This window comes from Alexandromys fortis, unplaced genomic scaffold, assembly GCF_014885135.2.
Source record: "Alexandromys fortis isolate MF-2015 unplaced genomic scaffold, M_Fortis_MF-2015_v1.1 scaffold_44, whole genome shotgun sequence".
NCBI lineage: Eukaryota > Metazoa > Chordata > Mammalia > Rodentia > Cricetidae > Alexandromys > Alexandromys fortis.
In genome coordinates, this window is record NW_026067921.1 from 5,922,799 (window position 1) to 5,950,380 (window position 27,582).

At 42.0% G+C, this 27,582-nt stretch overlaps 1 protein-coding gene across 1 annotated transcript in view; it reads left to right on the forward strand.

The window, feature by feature from the left end:
• Cmc1 (C-X9-C motif containing 1) overlaps positions 1-27,582 on the forward strand; it is a 92,606-nt gene that overhangs the window by 59,337 nt on the left and 5,687 nt on the right. The window contains exon 6 of the mRNA XM_050141745.1: positions 22,387-22,477. Coding sequence (XP_049997702.1) covers positions 22,387-22,477 — 91 coding nt within the window. The remainder of the gene's footprint in view (positions 1-22,386; positions 22,478-27,582) is intronic.

Genomic DNA, 27,582 nt, shown 5'->3' on the forward strand with positions numbered 1-27,582 from the left:
CAAGCCTGTGTGCAGATATGGAAATGCAGTGTTTTGAATATTTAAGCATGTGTCTATATTGGATGTGAAAATTCATGTGGTTATTAACTTATTTGGAAAAGATTTTGTGTGTGTTAATTTGTATGTATTTAAATTTTTATCCCCTAGAAGGATGCTACAAAGCTGCACAGTGGGTTTTTACTGTTTTTGATTTTGAGCTGTGATATCAAGTATTTTAATAAATATATATAGCTATATATTTACTATTTATATAATTATATACATACTATATAGTATTTTATATATGCTATTTATGTAGTATATATATGCTATTTATATAGTATTATAGGAATATGTAAATGCTTTTACACTATCTCCATCTTGTGGTAGAAAAGGAGGCCAATCCTGTTAAGACAGTCAGTGCATATGTTCTTGCCTCTTTTCTTCCATCATTATAAATTAAACATTAGATATTAAGAGTTTATTAAGAAAGATGTAGGTCTTGTCAAGATCTAATTTAAAATAATTTTAAGTTTTGTAATTAGTATTAAAAAGAAATCTTGAACCGCAGGCACCACATCCTGAGCATGTTTTAGAATGTTGAGACAAGGAGTGTAAACATGTTAATAATCATGGCTAAGAGGAAAAATGAAACTTCAGCAGTTTGCCAGGAAAAGAAAGTTTGTGTTAAAAGAATTGCAGTGACTATTTTACATGATGGATCTGTAAGACTGTGTCTTACTGCTTGCTAGAGTGAGTGTTCAAGCTTTTAAAGTAATTTTCTTTTCTCTGGGCTCATGTGGAGCTCAGTGGTGCATTGCTAAGCATGCACAAAGCCTGGTATCAACCCCAGCACCATGAAGCAAGGAGGCTTGTTGTTTTGTGTTGTTCTTGTTGTTTTATTCCCGTTTCATGGTTTTCAAGTTTGAAGTGTGGTCACTCACATACTTATGTGAGTCTCACAAGATTATTTTTTAGAAGTAATGAAGAGTATTATTGCAGGCTGTAAACTGCAGCAGTCTGTGGACACACACACTGCGAACTGCTCCAGTGCCCGGGGCTCTGTCGAAGAACGCTGCTAGAAGAATGGGTCTCAGAGCAGGCTTGTTTTTATCACTCTGGTTTTTTTTTTAGTTGTTTAATTCTTTGAGGTGACTTTAAGGTTTTTTTCCTCCCCTCTTTTGGTTTAAACGGATATAATCTATAGCACAGTTAACTATAAAGTTTTTAAAATATAGAACTTGGAATGCTTTAAGTTATAAAAGAATATATTTTTAACGCTTTTTTTCTTATTTAAGGTATGTTTCTAGCCTCAGTCATAAAAATATTACAAAAGCCTTTAGTAAACTTAAGTGATTATGTCTGTTCTAACTGCATATTCTAATTTTTAATAGTTTTGATTGAGTCTGACTAACGGTTAGGTCAGTTTTGAAACCATAGTGCTTTGCTTACCCTTTCCTCAGTTTGTTCTTTTTTGATTCATCTTGCTTAAATTTCATTGTCAATAGTTTTTAAACAAATCGTTGAGCTAAAAGTCACGTGTTTCTGAGATTTTGAACTGAGCTCAAAATAAAAAGAACAGTTTTTTCTAAAATAACATTGGAGAGTGCTTGCTTTCTGGAATTTGGGGGAGAATTGCTTGTTGCCGTGTGTTTTTGCGCCAGTGTGGATAAAATATTGTCCAGTTATGTCCTCTTCACATCGGAGCCTTGTCCACAGCACATTGAACATTGCTCTGAGAAGTCTGAGGCCAGTGTGATCTTCCTTCCTGCCCGTCACAAACTCAGACATAAAGAGGATCCTTTCAGGGTCTTGAGTGTGGGGGCTTCATCTGAAAGTGTATCGCACCAGAGCTTTCTGTCTCCTCGGCCCCTCACTTTGTAGGCACCAGTTCTCTGTGTTGAGAGCGAGTTTTTAATTGTACTGAACATTAATTGTAGTTTGAAGTGTCTTTCTTCTACTTTAGAGTTGTCTTCCTTAAAGGTTGGAGTCGTTCTTGAAACGTGGAGACAAGGCTTCACCCGCCATATGTTTTTTTGTTTTGTTTTTTGTTTTTGTTCCACTACTAGTTGGCTGGGAGTCTGGCTTGCGCAGCGTCCATGCCCATTCATCGACAGATCTGGTGGTCAGGACCCCTCCAGTCTCAGGTGCTGCTGCTGTTGATAGTCTCCAGGTCTGCACTGTCCTCTGAAGCCTGACCTGGGAAGGATCTGCTCACTCCTTGGTTGCTGGCAGCATCTGTTTCTCAGTTCCTTGTCAGTTAAGTCTCTTTTCATGCAGCGGTGCATGGCTTCAGCCCCTGGCTGGAGAGAGAGCCAGAAAGAGACAGCCACAGGCACCTGTGACCTGACCATGAAAGCGGGGTCCTCTCCTTGCTGTGTTCCTTGTCTGGATGGCAGTGGGGAGGTTGGCCCTACTTTGGGAGGCATTTTCCCTGCATCTGTTCACTGAAAATTTTTTATTCATTTTTATAAACCATTCCACTTGAATTTTACCTATGTCTGTGCTATCCTCTTTGTTTCTGCTGTGTTTGTTCGCACTGCTCAGGATTTATTTTGACTTTCAGTCTCTTTATCTCTTTTCATCTCACTTTTGACAACGGTTCCTGGAAATACAGTTTTCCTGAATTTCTGCTTTTAGTAAGTTCTTACATAGTGTGACATCCAAGCGATGCCGCCTCATTTCCTGAGGCGTCTCTGCAGAGTTGTCCTGCTGTTTCTGAAGCTCTGTGAGCAAATGCTCTTTAACATCCTGCCACCTTTTTCTGATGTCTGTCCTCCCCTGTGGGCTCTCATGAGGGCTCTGCTGCTCTGTGTGCTCCTGAAGCCTGCGGTGTTGGGGGTGGGGGAGCAGGGGACAGCACCATTGTTTAATAGCATTTAGGAGGGAGTTTTCTTTCCTGGTGAGGTTACATTTGGCTTATCCTCTCTAGTAAGTGGATCCCTGAAAGATGACATACCCTGGGTGGTTTTGCTGAGCCCTGCCGAAGTCTTCTGAAGGTGCGTAGAAGCTCTTGTGTTGAGTGGTTTTCTTTTGTTTGTTTCTTTCTACTCTTTCTCAAGACATCCTATGTGCGTGCCTTCAGCACTCTGTTGAGAAGGAGGCGTTCTGAGGATGTTGATGCATCTGTTCAGGGAGCACTTCCCAGGAAGTGGGATCGGGGCTGAGTTCCGCTCCGTTGACTCTGCCTGGAGTCTGTGAGGTCTGCAGTGCGTGACTCTCCTTTTAGTCCAGTGTCAGCCTTGTGAAAGCTCCTTTTGTTTGTTTCCTTAAACACCAAGGAAAGGTTTATGCATTTAGTATCCTGTAGTTTTTACTCAGATGTTTCTTCATCAAATTTTGTCTGACCTGTTCTCTTAACACACAGACTATCTTTCTTCATCTGGAGATTTCTTTCCTCCTCCAGTTCCATCTGAAACCTCGTGGCTAGTTAAGCTTCTTGGGTACACAGCTCAGTGACATTCACCACTGTTTGTAGGATCAAGCCTGAGCTCTTACATTTAAATCGCAAGTTAGTTACATTCCTTTTTTGACTAAATGCTGCCTGTTTTCTTTCCATACATGCCCTGTGAGGATTGGAAGACCTGCTTAGTTCATATTATCCATTGTGGCCTGTCGGCCTCTCACACCGTGACCCCCTTCTCTAGGACTCTATTCGTAATGTCAAGATCATCTCAGGATGAGTTTGCAGAAGCAAACTTAGGCGGACTGTGCTCCTGCCCAGGATTCGGCAGTGATGCTGAAGCTGCTGTTCCTGTCACATTAGGTTTCATCAGACATTGAATGTTCTCGGACTTGTCGACTGACACTCCATTTCTAACGTTTTAGGCTTTAAAAATCTCAGTGCAGGAAGTTGCTTCACCCTTGAGAAGGTGCACTTCACATCTCCACCAGCTTTGCATTGCTTCCAGGATCGTCTGGAGTCCTGGTTGCTTCTCTGCTTGGTCTCTGTATGCAGTTAGACATGTGGTGGCTCCTCCAGGACTCTAATGTAAGTGTGACTTTGCGGGAAGAGAAGGATAGTAGTTTCACTTTTCTATCTTTTAATCTCTTATGGGTCCATTTTCTTCTGCTTGTCCCAGTGCCTTGAGCTTGAAATCATATTCACTGTGGCTCAGGGTAGATGGAAGAGTTGGTTGTCAAGAGGTGCTTTTCCTTTGACAAAGGCTACAAGTGGAAGGACTCTTCTGGGGGAGGTGACGTGGGAATGGAAAGTATCACAAGAAACATCAGCCTGACATGGGCTCTAGAAGCAGAGCTGTGAACTCTGCCACGAACATCCAGGTCAGTGAGCTGGGGCATGCTAAGCTTGAGGGGATGCTTGTCAGCTTGCTGAGGAGATACACAGCTCTCAAAGAAGTATGGCTTTGAGTCTTAGGTTCTAGGCTTTGGATCAAAATACCTCTTTTAAAGTTGCACTTATTTATTATATGTGGGGGCGGGGAGCGTAGTGTGGTCAGAGGGAAGCTTGTGGTGAGTCCCAAATACCCGTCACGTCATCAGACTTGGTGACAGGCACCTTTATCAGATGAGCCATCTAACTGGTCAAAATACATCGTTAAAAGTTCCCCCTTTTAGTTAGGAGATGGCAGTGCTCGGGATGCAGAGGCAGGCAGATATCTGAGTTTGAGGCTAGCCTGGTCTACAGAGTGAGTTCCAAAACAGCCAGGGCTACACAGAGAAACCCAGTCTTGAAAAACCAAAGAAGTAAATAAATAAGCAAATAAATAAAGTTCTCCTTTAACTTGAGAGTCCATTCAATCCTGCTAAAACTATGTTGATTTTGTTTTGAATATAGCTTTGAATTTGACTGTAGTAGGTAGTCACGCCACAGGACTTTCTTCTCTGTCCTAACTCAGTGTCTGCGCATTGAAACAGTCACTGTCAGGGTCATCTGTGGGTGGGGCAAATCTGTAGCCAAGTGCTGTCAACAGTGAGGTGTTGGCCTTATAGCACGAGAGTCTTAGCTAGCGACTGTGGTGGACACGAAAGAGAGAAATGCTCCTCCGCCCTTGCTATGCATGCCTTTCTGTACAGTTGCTTTATTTGCCTATAGAACAGTGAGTGCTATGTGTCAAAATCCAGGGTAGGATTCTCCTTTCTGTTATGCAGAATAAGTTCCTGTCTACAGTGTAGGGCAAATGCATTTTTATCTATTATCTTTCTGTTAGGTGGATTTGGAGATGTTTTAATAGGTTTTACAAATGAGAGAGAGAGAGAGAGAGAGAGAGAGAGAGAGAAAGAAAGAGAGAGAGAGAGAGCTTGGAGCAGTGGTTCTGGTGGCTCTGCAAGGGAGCTGTAGGGTGTCCTATTGTGATCTCAAGAATTTTCAATACTAGGTTAGGTATGAAAACTGTCTGTGTCTAGCTTTATGACCAGAAGCTTTATCATTCAGGAGCTCCGTGTGGCTACCAAAAACCCTAAAGGCTGAAAACCCAATAAGCCGGATTTGCAAGAAAATTTGCAGATTGCATCGTAGTTAAGAGTATAGAGTGAAGCCACTGTGTACAGCAGTGCAGACAAGTTTTCCTTTATAAAAGCCTAGGGAACCATAGCTCTAGAAGTTGGTGGAACGGCACTTACAGGGAACGATCGGATGGGTTTATATCAGATCCATTTTCTGCTTTCAGAGGCTCCTACACTCTGCTGCAGTGTTCATGCTCGTGAGTTCCCTATTTATAGCTCCAATAACTTCTGTTTTCTACACAGTCTATGAAACATTCCCATCTGATGCTCCTGGCTGGGAACAGTGGTGCCCACCAGTAGACATTTCCATTATAAACCTGAGTTTTTATTCTTTATGCATAGTAATTGGGCTTATGTTATACTGGGCTAATAGCTGAATTAGACTTATTATGTGTGTATTTTTGCTCTTTAAGATAAGAGCATAGAAAACATTCCTTCTAATGCACTCTATAACAGAATATATTTAGTTTTTAAAATAGTTTGAACACTTTGTGTGTGAACCAGATTTTTTCTTATTTTGTATGTACTGAAAGGTAACACTTCTAAAGAAATGCAGATTTTTTTAAAACAATGGTAGTACTCAGCCTAGTGCTATTTGTAGTTGGAATCATTTAAATCTATGGGGAATATGTTGGGAATGTTTCTCATCCTCCGTTTTATACCTAGTACATTGAAGTACTGAAAATAATGTGTTAAAGGAAACATAGCCAACATACAAAATTCCTGTTTCCTAAAAGTAAGTGTGGTGCTTAGCTAAGAAGACTTAAGTGGCTATGCCATCACTGGGTATGTGGTATTTCAACAGATGTGCTATTTTCTGAAGGAGTTATTTAACAAAAACAAGTTAAAAGTGCAACAAATGGACTTGTGTGTAGACCCTGAGTGCTGGAAGTTTGGAATGGATCTTCTATTTTGCAAGCACAAAGAAAATTCTTAATATAAGAAGTTAATGGAAATGATGCAGCCAAGTTAAAGCCAGCATAAATCAGCAATACTAGGAACCTCAGACAAGTTAAGAGTATTTCAGTTACTTTTAGAAATTTAATAACTCTTTAGCCTAAGCCTTTGAGTGAGAACTTTCACTGTACCCGCTGTCCTGCCTGTGGTGTATCCATCACACTTGCCCACCTTTGTTTCGCAGTGCTGGGGAGTGTCACCCACAGCCCCCCATGCTCTGTCCCTGAGTTGTGTTTCTAGTCCCCGGCCTCTCTTTAGAAAATCTGTGTGTATTCACTGATTTGGCTCACACAGAGGTCCTTAGAGCAGGCTGTAGCTTCTAGATCAGTCATCCCAGCCCGTGAGCCAGCCCTGCCCCTAATTGTCTGGCTCCGTTGGAGAAGTTGTGTCAGTGCTTAGTTCCTGATGCTTTTTGTTTAGCAAAATCAAGCAAAATAAGATGAAGTTTCTACATTCTGCAACTCCAGAAATATCCTTATGAATAATGTTTTCCCAACGGATTGCTTTTATTACAAACCTTTTATTTTTATTTTTTAATAATGTATTTTTTCTTGAAATTATAAGATAATTACATCATTCCTTCTTTTCTTTTTCCTCCCTTCAACACCTCCCATGTAGCCCATTTACACTCTCTCAAATTCATAGCCTCTTTTTCTTTGTTTTGTGTGTGCGCGTGCTTGCGCGCATAAGTGTGTGCACATATGTCTGTGTGTACGCACTTTTAAATACATAAATAAAACCTGCTTGTTCTGTACAGTGCTGCCTGTGTGTATGTAACCTGAGGGCTAGCCATGTGGTATTTTGCAGTCTAAGTCTTGTGTGGCTGGGACACTTGCTAGCACTAACAGCTGTGCCTTTGCAACGGTTTATGGAGTCGTCTGTGCCGTGCTTAGGAATCTAGGGATCTCGTCTGCTGTTCTCTTTCTCGGTGCCCATTTTTCTTTGTAAGTTTTTTTTTGGGGTTGTTGTGTACAGAATTAGACATTTTGGTATTACTGATTGTGAAATTATCTTGTTGGATTCCTTGCTTCTTTAAGTTTTTCCTCTGACAGTTCCCTTGGAGGGTACTTCCTGGACATTCCTACCGAAAATGTATCCCATGGCTCCCTCTTTAACCCTGGCTTCCACTGTCCCCTTGTGACTCTGTGACAGTCCACAGTGCTTTGCTTCTTGTCTGCCTTTGAGAATAAGCTTCAAAGGACAGTGTTCTGATTGATTTCACACATACAGTCCACACAGCCAGAACACAGCTTGAGGGGGAGATATGCTCAGTCCATACTTAATAGAAGAGCTAAAATGTAGAGTTTGTAGAGGATAAGAAGTAGCGTGCACCAGACCAGTGACTTTTGGCTCTGCCCACAGCAAGGTTCAAGCCAACATGGGTGCTGCAGTCAGACTGTCTCATAGAACCAAATGGGGAGAAAGAGAGAAGGATGTTGTCATCACAAAGATAGGACAGATGTTAGAGGAGGTGCTTGTGTTCAACATGATCTGGATAGTATGCATGCACATATGTAAATGGCATGTTCATATGCACTTTGTGTGTGTTAGTTAAGCAAAGTCAAAGGATACTGCTTTCTTTCTACCATGTTTTTATGATCCACAAAAGAGTTGCAGGCTTTAGTTGCCGTGCACAACAGAGAAACCTAAAACAAGATCACATGGGCACAGGACCTCGTTTTCCTTTGTGACTGCTGTTGCTGTCTTATTATGACATCAGATTGGGCGTGAGTGGTAGCTGTAACCTTTTAAACATTTCCACGTTAATACCTGCTGACTGCTCGAATGGAAAACTCGGGTGTTATGTAACAAGAGCAAACAGGACAGTGTCTCTTCAGTCTGATAACTTGGAGCACCCTTCTTTGCTCTTTTTCGAATAGAAGAGAGACTGAGAGTCTAGGGCTCATTTTGGAATTACTTTAAAACCTAGGACCAAGCAGGCCAGGAGCAGATTGTTAGAAATCTGAATTATTCTCTCTTCCCAGCTGTTATGAGATGTAACAGGCCAGAAATTATGCATATATTCAGTTAAGTAGAATGTGACAGAGTCTTCCCATGAAAATGGTGATGCTGAGACTCCTTACATGATTGGCTGGTTAGTATTGTAACTGTGGCATATTTTACACCAAGCCCAGAAGACCTAGGAATAACATACTCTGTTTGACATGGAAAACATGATGATCCTATGCTGTTCAAGCTTTTTCATTTTAAGGAAGCTCTTTTTAGCTTAATGTCAGCAAAGCAGCTGCTGCTTGAGTTTAGTTTGCAAAACACTGAATTATTCATTTCCATAAACAAAACTTCCTTAGTAATTATTTAGCATTAATTTATTTCTATTTATTTCAATCAACCCTGTTGACATTCTGGTTTAAAATTAAAAATATTCTTTGTGGAGTTTCACAAAGAAGACTTTGTAGCATCTACTCTTTCCACCTCTGTTCCTATGGCACAAAAGTGTGTATTTGAGAGATGAGTTATAGTGTCTAGTTCCCTTTTAGTCTTTTAATAAAGGTCGTAATAATACAAAGAACAAAAGTGAATTTTTTTTTGTAGTGTTTTCTAAGTTTTCAAGGCTTCCCTTGGCGCTGATGTTAGCACAGTGCTCTATGCCTGCACATGAGTAGCACATGGTCTGAGATCTGACATCGTAAATGCATTAGCGGTATTTTAAATATTTAGTCATTTGTGTTCATATTGTTTGATAGGCTACTTAGCAGAATAGAAGGCTGAAGTTTGTTGTTTTGTGATCCTTTTAATTCCCTTATCTGTAAATGTAAGTTTGTGAAGTTTAGAAATAAAAGAGTACATTTTTACATTATAAATAAGATTTTATATATAAAATGTATCTAACATTACACTGTAACAGTAGTTCTGTTATATACCTGTACTGTGTGTACAACACAGTTTTGATTTACACTACTCAGAATTCTCAACTCTAGTTAACTACATTTAGCTATAATTTTCATTTTTTCTAATTTTCTTCTAAATTTTTGAGCTTGCTAACAAACAAAACAGTTATTTCTGATCAATAAACACAGCAAATAATTTGGCTTTACAGTTTGTCTTGTTAAATTGAAAGGAGCTGAAGAAGGGTAAATTCCACATTCTCTCTTACAGTAATGATTACAAATTTATATAAGGTCCCTCTTATTTGAGGATTTGGTGATTTCTGTACTCAACAAGGCTGGGTCACCATGTTTTCCTCCTCTTGGGAAGGCCGCTTAGAAACTGACTTGGTTTCAGGTATGTGCCTGCCCTTTGGGGAGGATAGTTACAGAAGGGATGTGGTCTAGAGAAGAGTTGCTGCTTCTGGGCCCATTAGAAATATGCCTGACATATCTTTATTTTCTCAGAGCAATCAATCTCTAATACAACTGCATTCTTAACTACTTGAGCTGGATAAACAGTGAGGTTTGTTTTTTTAAAGAAGTTAAGTTTATTTTATGTCAATATTCTGTTTGCCCTGTATAAGATATATTTAATTACCTTACCCCATCTCTGGGTTCAGATTAATCAGTTCCTGCTACATAGCGGTGCTCAAATTAGAATAAGACTTTAATCAGCTGTGTTAGCCACGCCACGGTAGAGCAGGAAAGCCGCTCGTGGCATATGGAAGGTGCATGCATTTTCTTTTCTATTGTAATTTAAAAGTAAAATCAGAAATATTGATTTCTACTTGACTGGAGAGATGATTTAGTTTGAATATCAGTCTGATGTTAATCAGGTGAGAATTAATTGAGTTGGAGATATTAGATATTCAGTGCTGTTAACTGAGCCGTGATCAATCTAGAGAGAAGCTTGCTGTTGGACTGCGCTCGAATTGTCAAACAGCTCATGCACTGCAGTGCAGAATGATCTTTCCATGTTCATCCTCCTAGCTTCTTGTCGCATTAAATGCACCACTAAATTCATTCTAGACACAGACTAATCTTTAAAGTGCAGAATGTTAATAAATCATAATTTAATAGAAAATTAAAAGCATAATAATTTTGTCACAAAATGCTTTTGTTGTCACAATTTTTGTAACATATTATCTAGAGCTGAATGCTAAAGCCAAGTGATTAAATACCGACTTCTGAAGTATACTTGTAACATAAAAGAGGAGAAAAAACCCTATATAGTTTTATTTAACTGATCAACATTGAAAAAAGTGAGCAGTAAAGAATTATTTTAATGTTTATTTCCTGAAATAAAAATAGTCAGAAGCATTTCGTTGGTCTGAAATGTGGCATGGGCTTCTCATTTATTTTAAGAGTGTGATAGCAATATCATAAGTGCTGTGGAAGTATAGATGGTGTGATGACACCTCCATGGGACCTGGTTTTAAGGAGGAACATTGTAAAGTCTTTAAATAAGTCGTAGCCAGAACTAAAGGATCCATTTGCCTTGTTAACTAGTGATAGTTATACTTACTAATGTCTAATTAAATTTGGGGCACCGTTTCTTTTAGTCCCCTCCCCCCATTTTTTTTCTTTAAAACTGTGAATTTAGATTTATTTACCACCAAGGTAGCACATATTATTGTCGGATTCCTTTCATTTTGGCAGTGGGTGTGACTGTTCAGTTAGAAGAAAGCCTACAGTGTGATTTTTGAGAGTCTTTTTACCTTGAAGTAATGCTTTTCACTTGATGAAACAATGTAGACATACATTTCACAAAAAGAAATGTCTAAATTTGTAGTTGAGAACAATGAGTATTTAAGGAAATTAAGCTATACATTGGAAACAGCCCTGGAAGGTGATGAATGGGGAGCTCTAGGCCTCAGCGGGGTTCCCACCAGGTGTTGCTAAACAGAGACTGGGGAAAGGGTGATAATGGCTTCCTCATGCCACTCCCTTGGCCCTGGTTCCCTAGAACTACTTTTTTTTTTTTTTTTTCCTGTTTCAAGTTAACACTTGGTTCCAAGCTTACAGAGTACCAAAATGCTGGACAGATAGTTTCTTCAACTCTTGTCCCTGAGACTGTCAGTGTCCCTGCTGTGAGGGAACCAGAACTCTGGCTCCACATTCCTCCACTGCTGCTTTGTGCTTGTGTTCTGAGCAGTGATACTGTCCTGCATCACTAGCATCCTCTCCATCCTGGGGACTGCTCGTGGCACAAGCTCCCTGTGCTGTGATCCTAGCTCCTGGGGCAGGGCAAGGCAGGAGATCCTTGAGCTCAGCAAATTTACCATGGAAACACATCCTTCAGAAACAGAAATGAAAGGAGTGTTGGAGACCAGCACCTGTCAGTGTGCTGTGTGTAATGGCTGTGTGCTATTTTGTGCTGTAGTAAGAGTTGGAGCTGGTGGGGACGCACAAAAAGATAGGCTATGGCTATGAAAATGCTGTTCCTCTAACTGCTTGTGTAATGCTCTCTCTGTGGGTCTTCACAAATCACCTTACTTTAGAAAGATGTGTGTAATAGTTATCTACGTAACGAGGCGACTGAAGCTGCCCCTGCGGGTAACTTTGAGACTCTTGCCATCGACATGGACACGGAACTGTTTAGAAGCAGCGTGGTGAGTGCTTGTCACCCCAGCTCATTCCAGGGTGGACACCATTCTGTTTTATAAGTAGACCGTGCGTCAGGAAGGTGGAAGAAACAGACTCTTTGACGTTTTGTTTTTTTTTTGCTTGGCTTCTCTCTCAGCCCTCCACTTCTCATGAGTGATGTTGATGGATGCTGCCACCTGAGAATCTCCTACCTGTGCTCCTTGTCAGTTCCTGGCAGCACTTTGTTGGGATCAGGATGCCCTGCCCTGCACTGCACCAAGCTCCTCCAGACTGTGTGGAACATTGGCTTTCAGCCGTGTCTTGCTCTGGTGGCTCCATTTCACAAAGCAGCGTTTGGCTTCACTTTAAGCGCAAACACAGAGAAAGGATGAGTCTGCATGCCATTGCATATGCAGGCACCAGCCCCACATGTGAAGCACAGATTGATAATAACTTAATCCTGAAAATAAAAAACTGCACCACATGTAAATGAAACAAAGGGGATACAGACCATGTGGGCACACAGACATTCTAAAAACATACCAGACCAAGAACTTACTGAGCCCTCATTGCATTCCACACAGAACACTGCGGTGGAGACAGGAGCCCATCTAGGTCCCTTACTACTGTTAGGGCCTTCCGATACTGCCATGCACTGGTCTGTTCGTGTGTCCAGACCTGGTGCTGCACCTCACTATTACGGTCTCCGGGGTCCTATCTACCCCACCTCTGCAGCCCCGGTCACTCCAGAGCCTTGCCCTGAACTAGCTTTCCTACTGGTTTGGTTAATAATCTAACTACCTGCAGTGGGTTTAGATTCCTGGTATCTGTGCTCTCCTCCACATCCTTGAACTTTGTTCCCTCTTTAACCTTTTACAACCCACCCACGCCGAGAGAGAGAGAGAGAGAGAGAGAGAGAGAGAGAGAGAGAGAGAGAGAGAGGGAGGATCAGAGAGACAGAGACATAATTACTACTTGATGTGTGATCTGAGAGCTAATATTAGTAATTAAGATTGAAATTAATCCCTCATCAACCAGATATCAAGGGAAATTGGTACCAATTGGCAAGTGCAGTCAATATACTGACGATGTAGCCTGTGAAATTGCCATTATTTTTTAAAACAATGGTTCTGACCTTGTGGAGAGACACAAATGTGTCTGTGTTTCTGTCACAGTGTGTGCATGACACACTTCAAATCTGAAATGCAGAGTTTTTCATTTTGCATGGTTGTGAGAAGCTTATGGAAGGAGAGAGGATTTATCATTGCATTTATGAATTTATTCTCTTTGGCCTTTTCAAATAGATAAAACAAAGGTGTCTGCCACTGTCCCTATAAATCACCCTTCACCCGTGCTTGAGGCAGGGGCTCTAAGGAAACTTACCAGCTCACAGGAAAAATGAATACAGGAGAAAATCAGCCCAGTGAAGAAAAAAATGTAAAAGATCAAGATTAAGTATCTGACTTTTTATCTTATTATTATTTTATTTTTTTGTTTTTCAGAACAGGGATTCTCCATATAGCCCTGTCCATCCTAGAATTCACTCTGTAGGCCAGGCTGGCCTCAAACTCAGAGCTCTGCCTGGCTCTGCCTCCCAAGTACTGGGATTAAAGGCGTGCGCCACCACTACCATCAAGTATCTCATAGTTTTAGATCCTTCAGTGTATGGGTTATTAGACACTCCCTCAAAGTTTGTTCATATCACAGTAACTGGAAACTATACCTATAGATAATGAAATACACTATAAATTATTGTTTTTCCACTATCTTAGACTTCTGGTCTTGCCTAGACATTTTCAAAAATATTATTTATTTATTTTACATCCTAACCACAGTTTTCCATCCTTTCTCCTCCCACCTCCCATCTGCCTGCCCCCATCCTCAATCCTCTCCTCCATTTCTGTTCAGAAAGGGGCAGGCCTCCCATGGGTATGAACAAAACATGGCATATCAGGTTGAAATAAGACTAAGCCCCCATGCGCCCTGCCCCCACCTGCCAATTTAGACTGGGCAAGGCAATCCAGTATAAGGAAGGAGTAGGTTCCTAAGAGTCAGACAAAGCATTAGGGACAGCCCCTGCTGCCGTTGTCAGGAGTCCCACAGATAGATCAAGCTACACAACTGTCACATATATGTAGAGGGCCTAGGTTGTTTCCATGCAGGATCCCTGGATGTTGGTTCAGACTCTGAGTTCCTATGAGCCAGGTTAGTTGTGGGTTATTTTGATATGCACAGGGTTCTCAAGCTCAGACGAATGTTCAGCTGTGGGTCTCCTGTGTCTTTTTATTGCCAAGTTGGTTTCATTGATACTGAGGGAATTTAATGACTAGTGATTGTTAATTCCTGTTATTGTTGTGGTTGTGGTGGTGGGGAGGGTGCAGTGTGTGTTTCCCTTCTTTGGGTTTGCTAGAGTGAGATTATCTATTGCCTGTGTTCATGGGTATAACTAACTTCCTTGGTTGGAGTTTTCTTTTTAGTACCTTCTGTAGGACTGGATTTGTGGATAGATATTTATTAAATTTGACTTTGTCATGAAATATCTTGTTTTCTCCATTTATGATGATTGAAAGTTTTCCTGGGCATATTAGTCTGGGCTGGGATCCATATGTTACTTGGCCTTTTTTCCTTTTCAGTTTTTAATATTCTTTGTTTTTTTTTTAATTTTTTTTAATATTCTTTGTTTTGATTATTATGTGGCAAGGGGCTTTTTTTCTGGTCTTGTCTATTTTATTTTTTTAAAAACCTTTATAGGTAGGTATGCCTGTTTTAAGGTTGGGGAAATTTTCTTCTATGATTGTGTTGAATATATTTCTGGCCTGTTGAGGTGGGATTCTTCTTCTATCCCTGTTATTCCTAGGTTGGTCTTTTCATGGAGTCCTAGACCTCCTGGGTGTTTTGTGTTAGGAATTTTTTAGCTTTAACATTTTCTTTTACCAATGAATCTATTTTCTCTGTCATGTCTTCAGTGCCTGGGACTCTCTCTTCCATTTCTTGTATTTTGTTGCTGATACTGGCATTGTTGGTTCCTGATCATCCATCCAGATTTCCATTTCCAGAGTTCTCTCAGTTCTGTGTTTTCTTTATGGCTTCTGTTTCCATTTTCAGGTCTTGAACAATTTTATTTTTTTCTGTCCACTGTTTTTTTTTTCTTGGTTTTCTTGACATTATTTAAGAGATTTGCTAATTTCCTCCAATTTTTTGGTTGTTTTCCCCTCAATTTTTTAGAAGATTTTTTTCATGTCCTCATTAAGGATCCCCATCATCTTCATAAAGTTATTTTTCAGCTCATTTTCTTGTGCTCTAGCTGTGTTGGAATGTTGAGGTTTTGCTGTTGTAGGATAGTTAGGGTTTGGTGGTAACCCTTTCTGTTATTGGCTGTTCTTACACTGGCATTTAGGCAGCTGGGTTTGGGTTGATTATAGGTCTAGGTGGTCAATCCTGTGTTTGTCTTTGTTGGATGGGTGTTTTTTCCTTGGTTTCTGTTTCCTCTCTGGTCTCCTGGCCTAAATGGCTAAGAATTCTGGGAACTGGTGAGTCTTCAGATCCAGTAGGGTGTTTCTACTAGGTTTTGGGGGGCCTTGAGTCCCTGATCCCATCTGGCCTCTGGTAAAGCCCAAGTCTTCTTGGGTCTCTAGATCCGGCCTGGCCTCCAGTAAAGCCTGAGTCATTTCCTGGGGTACCTAAGATCATCCTGGCCTGTGGCAGAGCTGCTGGGGATGTTCTTTTGAATGGTGTGGAATGTATGCGGACTTATGAGCTGGACTTGGGGAGGATGATGAGGTGGCAGGGGTTGGGCTGTCCTTTGGGTCTTGGGGAAGTAGTTTGCAGGGGTGGCAGCAGTTCAGCTGGTAGGCATCACTTGTCAACTGGTGAGGACTGTACCAGAGCAGTGGGAGTCCTCTGGAGTTAGGGCCAGCACTCAGCATTGGTGCTGGTGCTGAGAGGTGGGAGGGGCCAGGCTACAGGACAGGAGGGTCAGTCACCGATTGTGACTGGTGTGTTGTTTGCCTCCGTGGTGAAGTCTGCTGGGGTTAGGAGGTAGGGCCCAGCAGCAGGGCCAGGGACAAGCTGGGAAGGTGTTGGCCTGGGGAAGGAAACGGGGCTGAGATCCAGGGAGGGGGTATAGGTCCCCTGGCAGTCAAGTCTCCCACAGTCCCTGCTTGTGTGTACTGGGCCTACTTGATGAAAGTCTTCCTGGTCTGGGGGCCGAGGGCCCAGTAGCCGGGCCAGGGACAGCTGGGCTGGTGTGGGCTTGGGGAAGGGTCACCAGGGATGGAATGCAGAGAGGGATACAGTTCCTCAGTGTTGGGAGTCACCTGGGGTTGAGGGTAGCAGCAGAGGGGTCAGGGAGGAGATGGGATAGCTTTTGCCTAGGGAAGGGTTATGGGAAGACAGAATCTGTTCCTAGACATTTTCTGATGCACCCTTTATTATACATAAGGACCTTTATCAGTAGTTTGTTATATGATCTAGACAGTTTCTTAGAAATAAAATGAAGGTTGTACAAAATATATTGATTTCCAATTTCCAGGGTTCTTTTGTATGTTTGTTTGTTTTTGTTTTCAGACAGGGTCTCTTTGTAGTCCTGGCTATCTTGGAACTCACTTTATAGACCTGGCTATTTTTGACTTACAGAGGTCTTCCTGCCTCTGCTTTCTGAATACCGAGATTAAAAGAGTTTCACATCTTTGGTATTTTGCTAAAGAAGGTCTTGAACACATATTTCATTATGCTTCATTATAACTTAGTCTTTTTAATCTCTTGTTCATTTGTGTTTGCATTACATTTATTTAATTAAATGAAAATTTATTTTTATAGCTCATAATTTTACTTTAATAGTTCCTAATTTTTAGGGCTTTTTGGGTCCTATAATTCTTTGTATAGTTTTTATAGTTCTCATTAATTTTCAGAGACTGATAGGGTTGAGTATGCAAGCTCTTTAACATTTAACATAATGGGAAGGCAGACACTTAAGACGGTGGAATATCATTTTAGAGTCACTTGGCAACAGTATTCTTATATGAGTATATGCCAGTGATTTTAGAGTTACTTGGCAACAGTATTCTTATATGAGTATATGCCAGTGCAGGAGGAAAGAAAGATCCTCTTTAAATGTGTTGCTAAATACATGGTAGAACCCTTTACAAAATGTCTTGAGGCTTCAGGCCAGTTACCGTGATTCCAGAAGAGCTTTGGATAAAGAGAAAACGACTGTCGGTACCTCTTACTGAGAAGAACCTAAAAATGCTGTTTCCGTCAGTTTCTACCTTAAGACATTTCCATTCCTTTGGGGAAACGGATATTAAAACAATGTGGTGCTCAAGTGTTCTGTGCCGAACTAAGCCAGGACGGTGTACCAGGCCTTTTCTTCTGGGCCACCAACAAGCTCATGACACAGAGACTTACTAGTTTTGAATGCTGGGCCTACCTTAGGTCTTTTCTTGCTAGCTCTTATAACTTTGCCTGTTTCTCTATATCTACCTTTTACCTCGGGGTTTATTACTTTTCTTCTGTATATCTCACTTTTACTGTTTCTTTATGTCTGCTGGCTGGTGTCTCCCTTGTTCTCTCTTCCTCTTGTTCCTCCTGTTCTTTTTTGAGCTTAGATTTCTCCTCCTATTTATTTTCTCTGCCTGCCAAAACCACCTATCCTTTCTCTGCCATGCTATTGTCTGTTCAGCTCTTTATTAGACCAATCAGGTGCGTTAGGCAGGAAAGGTGAAACAAATGCAACCCATCTTTTCATAATTACACAAATGCAGCGTGAACAAAAGTAATACATCCTTCACAGTTACAATAATATTCTACAACAAGTAGATTGTTGGGTTTGTTAAATTTATGAATTAAACTCTTGAGAGTAGCTACGTGTTTTCCAGAAAGGTCTGGAAATTTGCCAACTAGCATTTTTTTTCCCTCCAGGCAAAACTCAGGATGACAATAATGTTTCATTAAGCCATTATCTGAGTGGACCAGTTTGGCACAGGTGTGATGAGGTCATAGCATGGCACAGTAGCTCACTTTTTTATCACTGCTATTAAACATGCTGTAGAAGGGAGGCTGCTTGTTGGTTTCTGGCCACCCAGCTAGCTTAGACCTGAAATAATCACAAGGAAATTGTACTAATTAAATCACTGCTTGGCCAGTTAGCTTTAGTTTTTTATTGGCTAGCTCTTACATATTAATTTAACCCATTTCTATTAATCTTGCATTACCACGAGGTTGTGGCCTACCAGCAAAGTTTCAGCATGTCTATCTCCAGTGGAGGCTCCCTGGCATCTCTCTGCCACTGCCCTTCTTTCTCCCAGCATACAGCCTAGCTTTCCCCACCTAGTTCTGTTCTTCCCTGCCATAGGCTCAAAGCAATTCTTTATTTATTAACCAATAACAGCAACACATAGACAGAAGGACATCCCACACCATTTTCCCTTTTTTGTTTAAACAAAAAGGAAGACTTTAACTTTAACATAGTAAAATTACATATAACAAAACAGGTATCAAGCAAGAATTATAGTTACAATATTTATATATACTTTATTTTTATCATAACTAAGGAAAACTATAACTTGAATTCTTCAACTCCATCAGAGACTCCAGAAGGATATGATATTACCTAAGTAAACAGGAAGTGCAGTATAAGCAACTTCCAAAACTCTAGAATTGACAGAGACGTCTCACTACCTGGATAGTCACCCAAAGTTTTGTACCATTGGGACATCCATCTTCAGCCTATAGGCCCATAGTATCCAGCAGACTTTTCCACGAAGCAGGAAATTTCAAAGACAGTTCTGCCTCTATTGGTAGTTTGTTAGTCACTTTCTTCTGTATCATGCAGAATGTCTCACTGACTCTTTCATGAAGGATCATCTCACCTTTAGGCAAGTTCAGCAGTCATTTCGTTGTGCGTACTGCATGTCTAGTTCATTAAGCAGTCCAGGCAAGAGCAGTTTCTTGCCCATATGGCTAACCAACTCCATAAGGAGCCTCTTCAATGCCCTCCTTCCTCTTGAAGTAGATTGGTCCTGCCAGGAGCAGATGTGTCTCATTGTCATGAAAAGTCCTAATTTCTTAAAACATTTAAATGCCATATTCTGAAGGTCTCTGAATGATTTGAAGAATACCTAATTGAAATACACCCCTATATATCTAAAACTAACATAATTATAAACTTGACTATTATAGATGACTATCATCTATTAACCTATATTTCTTAATTATACATTACATTTTTAAATGAGCTACACAAACACAATATCTTAATCAAGGTCAGAAATACATGTACATATAACAAAATTGGTCTTAAATTTGTATCAGTAAACCAAGATCCATACCCATGCAAATTATTAATATCTATATCATATCCCCCTTTAAATTTAAACAAACATTTATAGACACTATTTGGGAATATGGGCATAGTTTTCCTTGTACTGTTTCCTGCTGATGGGCATAGTAATTTTTGGGGGTAGTCACAGCAATCTCTGGGGGTGTGTGTCTTGTCCCATCAAACCACACCAGTCTGGAAGCAATCCACAGGATCTCACTCTCTGTGGAATCAAGAGAAGAACCTCGTATCCAAAGCAACATATCCTTAGACTCAAATTTTTAATTCAAGATACCTTTGAAATATATATGTTGGTTTAGCTAAGCAGCCCCCAGAATCAGATGTCTGTCTGCAGTCAAAAAACTCAAAGATAACACAATAATACACATAATCCAGACTCTCTGTGAATTTTCCATCTTTACATGGCTTTTTTTGCTCCTTTTAATCTATGACTATCTGTACTCTGTCTCTTTAAAGACTTTACCCCCTCCTTTTTAAAGCATTAACTTTATTTTATGACTCTCTATATTCTTTTTCTTCTTTTTTAATGTACATTTGTCCAACACTATAACTCATCTGGATCTGTCTTTATTGCATATCTGTAATTCTTTACTGTCCAGGAGGAGCACCTTTTAAAATGCTAAGCACTTCTTAAAACTTAAGCTGTGGGGGCTGGAGAGATGGCTCAGCGGTTAAGAGCATTGCCTGCGCTTCCAAAGGTCCTGAGTTCAATTCCCAGCAACCACATGGTGGCTCACAACCATCTGAAATGAGATCTGATGCCCTCTTCTGGCCTGCAGGCAGACACACAGAATATTGTATACATAATAAAAAATAAATATTTAAAAAACTTAAGCTGTGCCATTACTGTGGTATATATGGTACTTCCTGCTTGCCCACCCAGTCTGAAACTTAAGCTGCACCATTATTATGATATATATGGTACTTCCTGGTTTCCTGCCCAGTCCAGCATGGTGGAGCCGCTCATGCCTCCAAGAGACATGCACACAGCTCCATTCTCAGGTACACAGCCAGTCCATGTTGCCATCAAGCAAACTGCAGCACTCTGCTTACAAACCCCACTCACATGCTCTGTAGCCAGACCTCCTGCTTGCAGGATGGCCCAGAAAGCCAGCATTTCAAAACAACAAGACTTCTTTCCTGCTAAGGCTGAATCAGGAAACCCTCTCCTAAAGGAGCCATGCCTCTGCTCACGTCTAGCAACAGAGCTCATCCAAGAGAATGCCGCTAGGCAAACCATGCTTAACTCTGTTCTTTTGTGTCTAGAATTAATTTTTATGCTTTCTCAGGTTTTTATGTAGATGTAGTTACCCACGTTGACTTGCCAGTTGTTGCAAGGAGCTGCATGTTTGTCCTGGCTTCTCGGAACCAAAATAATTACACAGAAACTGAATTAATTTAATCACTGCTTGGCCCATTAGCTCTAGCTTCTTATTGGCTAACTCTTCCATATTAATTTAACCCATTTCTATTAATCTGTGTATCATCACATGGCTGTGGCTTACAGGCAAAGTTTTGGTATGTCTGACTGTGGCAGTGGCTCCATGACTTCTCTCTGATTTCACTCTTCTTTCTCCCAGCATACAGCCTAGCTTCCCCTGCCTAGTTCTGTTCTTCCCTGCCATAGGCCCAAAGCAATTGTTTATTCATTAACCAGTAAAAGCAACACACAAGCAGAAGGACTTCCCCCACCAACATGCCAGTTCTTTTAAAGACCCTATAGTCCAAGTGGTCAATTCTGCATTAACTTCATGGACTTCCCATGACTTTTTTCTGTGAGCGTATCTTGTCTGATCATGTCATATCTTATATGACCATATCATATCTATACATTATTTAAGTTTGTTTGATCACTGTATCCCTTGGTCCCTTTTCCTGTTCTGCCGGCTATCTTCAGAATCTAGCAGTGCTGCCGTGGTACATACAGGTGTGTGTCTGTAGTTTTGGACAACTTCGCGCCAGTAAGTTTTGTACATATCTAATTTAACTCAATCCATTTTGGTTGCTGTGGTTTAAAATATTTTTCACATATTTTAGGTATATAGCTGTATGGCGACTCCTGAAATTATCTGCTTTCTTTAAGCTAATTATACGTAACTTCTATTCCTTAGTGATAGGAAAGCAGAACATGGCTCAAAGGAAGAGGCAAACTTGATAATTTGTATTACAGGAACTAAAAGCATTGAGACTGTACCCCTATAGCTTCTTTGTGAGACTGACATCATGTTTAACACCTGATGGGGGTAATGTCTGACTACTTGACAGCAAAATAGTTACTGTACAGCATAGCCTGGAACTACTAGAAGCACAGTAGCCACCAAGTAGCAGAGCATTGGAGAGGACCGCTGTAAAAATTCAGGGCAAAGGGCACTGGCCTGAGTGGAGAGTAGGGTGCAAGCAGATCAGAGACAGAGCAAGTGCCAGGCAGAGTGGCCAGTGGCCTGGCTGCGGCTAGGGTGTGGCCCCAGAGACCAAAAGTGCAGTGTGATCCCTGGGTGGAAATGAAACAGAAACCTATTGTAATTTTTATGGTGTCTTAAGACTTGGTAATGAACGAGAGCCCTGTTACTAGCTGTTCAGGCACATTGCAGGGTTCTTCAGAAGGAGGAGGCTGTGGTGGTGTCAGAGGGAAGCCTTCAGCTCTGCCATGTGCTGAGAGGAAACATGGATGGACACCAGACACCCCGTCTTGGGAAGTCTTAACTCTTGTTGCTTATTTCCCTTGGAATATACTCTTCCAATTAGAAATCCTCCGTGGCCACTTTTGTCTGTGTGTCTCCAGGCAACTTCCTGCCTTTATCTCACAGGTCCTCCTCCCACAACCTTTCTATAAAGTGAGCCTTGCTTGTAGTTGGCCCTTACTGGTGACCATGTGTTATTGAGCATGGACTATGTACAGTCTGGATAATGGATTCTAAGGGAGAAACTCTGTTAGAACTTTTGTTTGTTTGTTTTGGGTTTATTTTTTGAGACAGGGTTTCTCTGTGTTGCTTTGGAGCCAGTCTTGGAACTTGCACTTGTAGACCAGGCTGGCCTTGAACTCACTGAGATCCACCCACTTCTGCCCCCCAAGTGCTGGGATTAAAGGCGTGCACCACCACCACCCAGCTGAAACTCTGTTAGAACTTTTAAAGTCCTGTTAATGTAATGTCTTTTTTTTTTTAATTTCAGATTTTACCAGATGTTGCAAGGACTCTGGAATCCTTATGGTGGTAAAATGCCGGAAAGAAAATTCTGCACTGAAAGACTGTCTAACTGCTTAGTAAGTAGTCACCTCAGTGCTTGTCGGTCAGAGAATGCCACTTAAGTCATTGCCTATTATATGTTCTGTGCCTCTACATCAACATGTTACAGGTTATCCGAAGAGAGAAAAACATGGAGGAGGGAATTCTTTGGCTTTACATTTGTCAGAATTATATGTGTGACTTTCCACATGGCTTAGCAAATCCTCTTTCTACAACAGGTTTGTTTATAGAATTATTAAAGCCTGCTTTTTGTTCTTTTTGTTTCAACTTCTAGGAAAGGTAGGAAAGTTGGAACAAATAATATGAAAGCTATAAAAGTAAATTTTAATTTTTGAAGCTTATCAAATTTAAAAGGTATATTATTATGTGTTTATGATGTGTGTGTGCATGCGTGCCACAGCATGTGTGCAGATGTTAGAGGACAACTCTCAGGAATTGGTTCCTTCCCTCCTTCCACTGTGGGATCCAGGGATGGAACTCAGGCCCTAGCACTATGCAGCCAGCACTTTCACTTGCTGAGCCATCTCATCAGGCCTAATCAATTCTTTTTAAAGCAGCATTTTGATATCATAGTGATGAGTATGTCACTCACGGGCATTCCCAAACTCTCTGGCTATGGGTTTTGAGATAGGGTCTGAATGTGTAGCTCTGGGCAGCCTTGATTTCCCTGTGGCCTTGAGTTTGGCCTGATCCCTTTGCTTTTCCCTCTTGAGGGCTGGAATTATACTAGGAGCTACCAGTCTCAGCTTAGTTCCTTAAGTCTTCAGAATCTCAGCGTGGTGGGTGTGGCACACGCCTGTACTTTCAGCACTCAGGAGATCTCTGTGAGTTTAAGGACAGCCTGGTCGACAGAGTGAGTTACAGAACAGCGAGAGAGAGAGAGAGAGGGGAGAGAGAGAGAGAGAGAGAGAGAGAGAGAGAGANGAGAGAGAGAGAGAGAGAGAGGGGAGAGAGAGAGAGAGAGAGAGAGAGAGAGAGAGAGAAGCAAATTCCATTGAATGCAGGTGCTTTTCTTTTTTATTTGTTTAAAGATATATTTATTTTATGTATGAGTACTCTATCTGCATGTACATTTTTAAGCCAGAAGAGGGCATCAGATTCCACTATAGATAGTTGTGAGCCACCACGTACTTGCTGGTAATTGAACTCAGGACCTCTGGAAGACCAGCCAGTGCTCTTAACCACTGAGCCATCTCTCTAGCCACCTTTTGTTTTCATCTCCATATGTGTTTAGTATATACATTATTGACAAATAATATCCCAAAATATTTTAGTAAGTTGTTAGTTGATGTTTAATTCTGGCAACCTTTTGTTCCCTCTGTTTTTACAAGTGCAGCCCTTGAAACATAAAAGTAAGTGTGATGTGATACTTCTTAGGAGAATAAACTACCAAAATGGCTGAATTATATAAGAAAGAGAAACTGGGGGAGGGGAAGGGAAGCCCAGTTCCTGGGATGGGGAGCTTTAGGGTAGTGGTGCCTGAGAAGTAGGAGGAGCCACGGGTACTGAAGGAGACTTGTCCCAGGTCTGTTTGGGACCTGACAGAAGTGTTGTTAATGAGGCTCTCACATGAGACTATATGGTTATGGCTCAAGTAGGGTCTGCCCTGGCTGGCGTATTAAGGCCTCCAGAAAACAGGAGCACCTGCTAAACAGACCAGTCAGTCTCAGATGACTGCCTTTTTCCTGCAAGATGAGAGTGGAGAGACCTGCCCAGGGGTGTACAGACCACAGGAGGCTGGTGGAAAGTAAGCAGCTCTCTTATCCTAAGCCCTTTAGTTTTGGAAGGGGCGCATACCTTTGCCTTGCTGCATCACACCCAGCAAAGTGTCTTGTTCTCTGCCTCCAAGCCACCCTGGTCCACAGGGACCCTGGGGATGGGGGAGAGACGGGTGATTCTTGAATCCTGATGTCCTGAATTCTTTTCCCACCAAAGTTCTTTGTGCTAGAACCATCTGTGTTTTACACTCCAGCTGGAGCCCTTAAGAAGCCCAAGACAGGGAAACCTTTGGCTTCCTCCTCACTCCAGCTGGAGCCCTTAAGAAGCCCAAGACAGGGAAACCTTTGGCTTCCTCCTCCTCACAACACAACCCCACCTTCTGTCTTAGCTCAGCAGGCTTCACTGCTGTGCATTGCCCTTGAGAGTGACAGCAAGTCCTCCTGAGGTGACTGAAGGTCAGCCTACCAGATAACAAAGGCTTCCAGTGGGTAAACTGCTCTTACCAAAACAGTTTGCAGGTTTGTGTTCTCCAATGGGGAAGAGGTCTAGGCAATCAGCCAGGATTCCCAACCTGGGAGGTTCCTGGACTCACAGACTCATCTGCAGAGGCTCAATTAATCTGCTGGTCATTGAAAGAAACTGGCTCTTCCTGTCTGTGTACAGGAAGCTGGTAAGCAGTGTTAGAGAAAGCTACAAACGTCCGCAGTTCTGGTGACAAGCACACCACTGCTCTGTGTATTGGAGACATCTGCTCAGCATTTAGTGCCTGAGCATTGAACCCTGGCTATGAGCCAGCTGGAATTTCTTCCATGAGCCTCAAATTTCCCTCGCCCTGGTGACTGCCAGTGCCAGTGTGTGCTTCCTGTGTGACCCTATAAAAGGCACCAGGGCCCTTCAGCGGGAGGAAAGGTGTTGGAGGAGTGGAGTGCAGACCACCCTGCAGTAGCGGTCACCTTCGCGCAGTCTGCAGGTGATGCCCCCACGCACTGCAGCTACCCTTACTAGACGTCCTCAGGTGAAGTGCAGCAGTGTGCATCAAGGCCCACTTCCCCCTCGGCCAGTGTTCACAGGTGAAGGCAGGACGCCTGCAGAGCCTTGCAACCAGCCCAGAGTGTTCATGAGAACAAAAACTAAAGGTCTGCTTCCATCATGAATGTTTTACCTTGGCCAGGAAACCGTTCTTGTTCATGTCACAAAGGACTGTAACAGTTGTCTCATCTCCCATGGTGCCCATGCCCATTCCAGATATATTGGGGATATGGGAGGAGTCGGGGATGACCTTTGGGCACATGATGCCTGGGCTCCACCGAGTGTCACTGCTCTCAGCTCTAGAGGAGGAGCCATGTCTGATACCATTCCATCTTGTTTGGTCAGAAAAATCCTTCACACCTTCTCAGTCTAGAATTTCCCCCCAAAAGTACAGTGAAAATTCCAGAGAGTAGAATATCATGATGCATGCTTGTAATCACTGCTAGTTCAAGGCTTATCTAGGCTACATAGTAAAATTCTGGGAGTGTGTGTGTGTGTGTGTGTGTGTGTGATGGGAGTATTGTCCAAGAAGAATTTTAAAAACTCTATGTGGAAAGCCAGTCATGAAATCCATTTATTACAGAAATTACAAAATGGATTTTTCCTCAGGAGTCGTTTTGACTGCTACAGTGACAGGAGAGTGGGGAGGAAACGGTTGGAATAGCTGTTGCTTCTCCAGCAGTGAACCACTGCTGATGAAAACAACACAAGACCAAAATCTGGCCGCATCTTAGTTACGAGATTTGTGGTTTAGTAAAAGTACAGTGGGACTTCTACTTGATCATGGTAGAGAAGTATTATGAATAGGTGAATGTCTTAAACTCTAAGTGTTCAAATTTGAAAAATTTTTGTTTGTTTGTTTGTTTGTTTGTTTTTTTGAGACAGGGTTTCTCTTTGGCTTTGGAGCCTGTCCTGGAACTAGCTCTGTAGACCAGGCTGGTCTCGAACTCACAGAGATCCGCCTGCCTCTGCCTCCCGAGTGCTGGGATTAAAGGCATGCGCCACCATCGCCCAGCTAAATTTGAAAATTGTTAAATTGTACATATGTCTTCTAGTCTGGGTTTCCTAGAGGAACAGAACTGATAGAGTGATTCTGTAGAAAAGGGGTCTACTAGAGTGACTTACAGGCTGCTAGTCCGTCAGTGGCTGTCTGTGACAGGAAGGCCAAGCATCAGTAGTTGTTCAGTCCCCGAGGCTGGCTGTCTCAGCTGGTCTTTGGTCTGTGATGGATCCTGAAGAGGTATGTTCCACTGCCAGTGAAGGACAGCCTCCCCAGAGGATAGAAGGACTCAGCAGGGAGAGCGAGGGCAAGCAGGCGAAAGGCAAAAGCTTCCTTCTACCACGTCTGTTTTTGTAGGCTGCCACCAGAAGGTGTAACCCTTCTGACCTCAAATGATGCAGTCAAGAACCCCCTTCACACACACAGGCAGGTGTGCCCAGCTGCTTGGGTTTTAGTTGATTTTAGATGTAGTCAGGTTGACAACCAAGATTAGCCATCACAAGTTCTCCCATTGTTAACTTGACACACAATCACATCTCCTTATATTTTCAGTTTCCGAATCAAAACAAAACCCAGGTCTTAATGACAATATCACTATCCTATGTACAACAGTGAGTCTTTCTCCTCTCCCTTCCCACATGGACCTGCAGCCTTTACAGAGGTAACTGTTCACTGGGGAAAGGAAGTAATCGGACTTCCCAGGGTCTGTTGGATATAGGTTCTGAATTGACAGTGATTCTGGGAGACCCCAAGAAGCTTTGTGGACTTATGGAGGGCAGGTGACTGATGGAGTTTTGGCTGATACCCAACTCACAGTAGGTGCAGTGATATTCCATTCTAGGATGTATAACTGGGACAGATAAACTTAGAAGTTGGCAGAATTCTCACAGTGGTTCCGTAACTGTGGAGTGAGAGCTGCTGTGGTTGGAAAGGCCGAATGGAAACCATTTAGAGTTGCCTCTACCAGGGGATAGCACCACATCCCTAGAAGAAGTGTCACCAGCAAAGACTTGAAAGGTGCAGGGCAGTGGTTCCCACCACATCGCCCTTTAACTGGCCTGTACTAAAGACCGCTGGATAGTGGAGAATGAGACTTGGCTGAAAAAAATTTAATCAAGTAATGTCTTAGTTACTTTTCTGTTGTTGTGAAGAGACACCAGGACCATGGCAACTTACACAAGAAATCATTATAGTTTTAGAGGTGAGCTCATGACCTTCATGCCTGGGAGCACATAGTACAGGCAGGCAAGGTGTTGGATAGATAGTAGCTGAGAGCTTAAGTCTTATCTGAAAGTTGGAAGCAGAGAGACACACCACACCTGGGCTTTTGAGGCCTCCAGGCCTGAGTGAGGCACCTCTTCCAAGGCCACACCC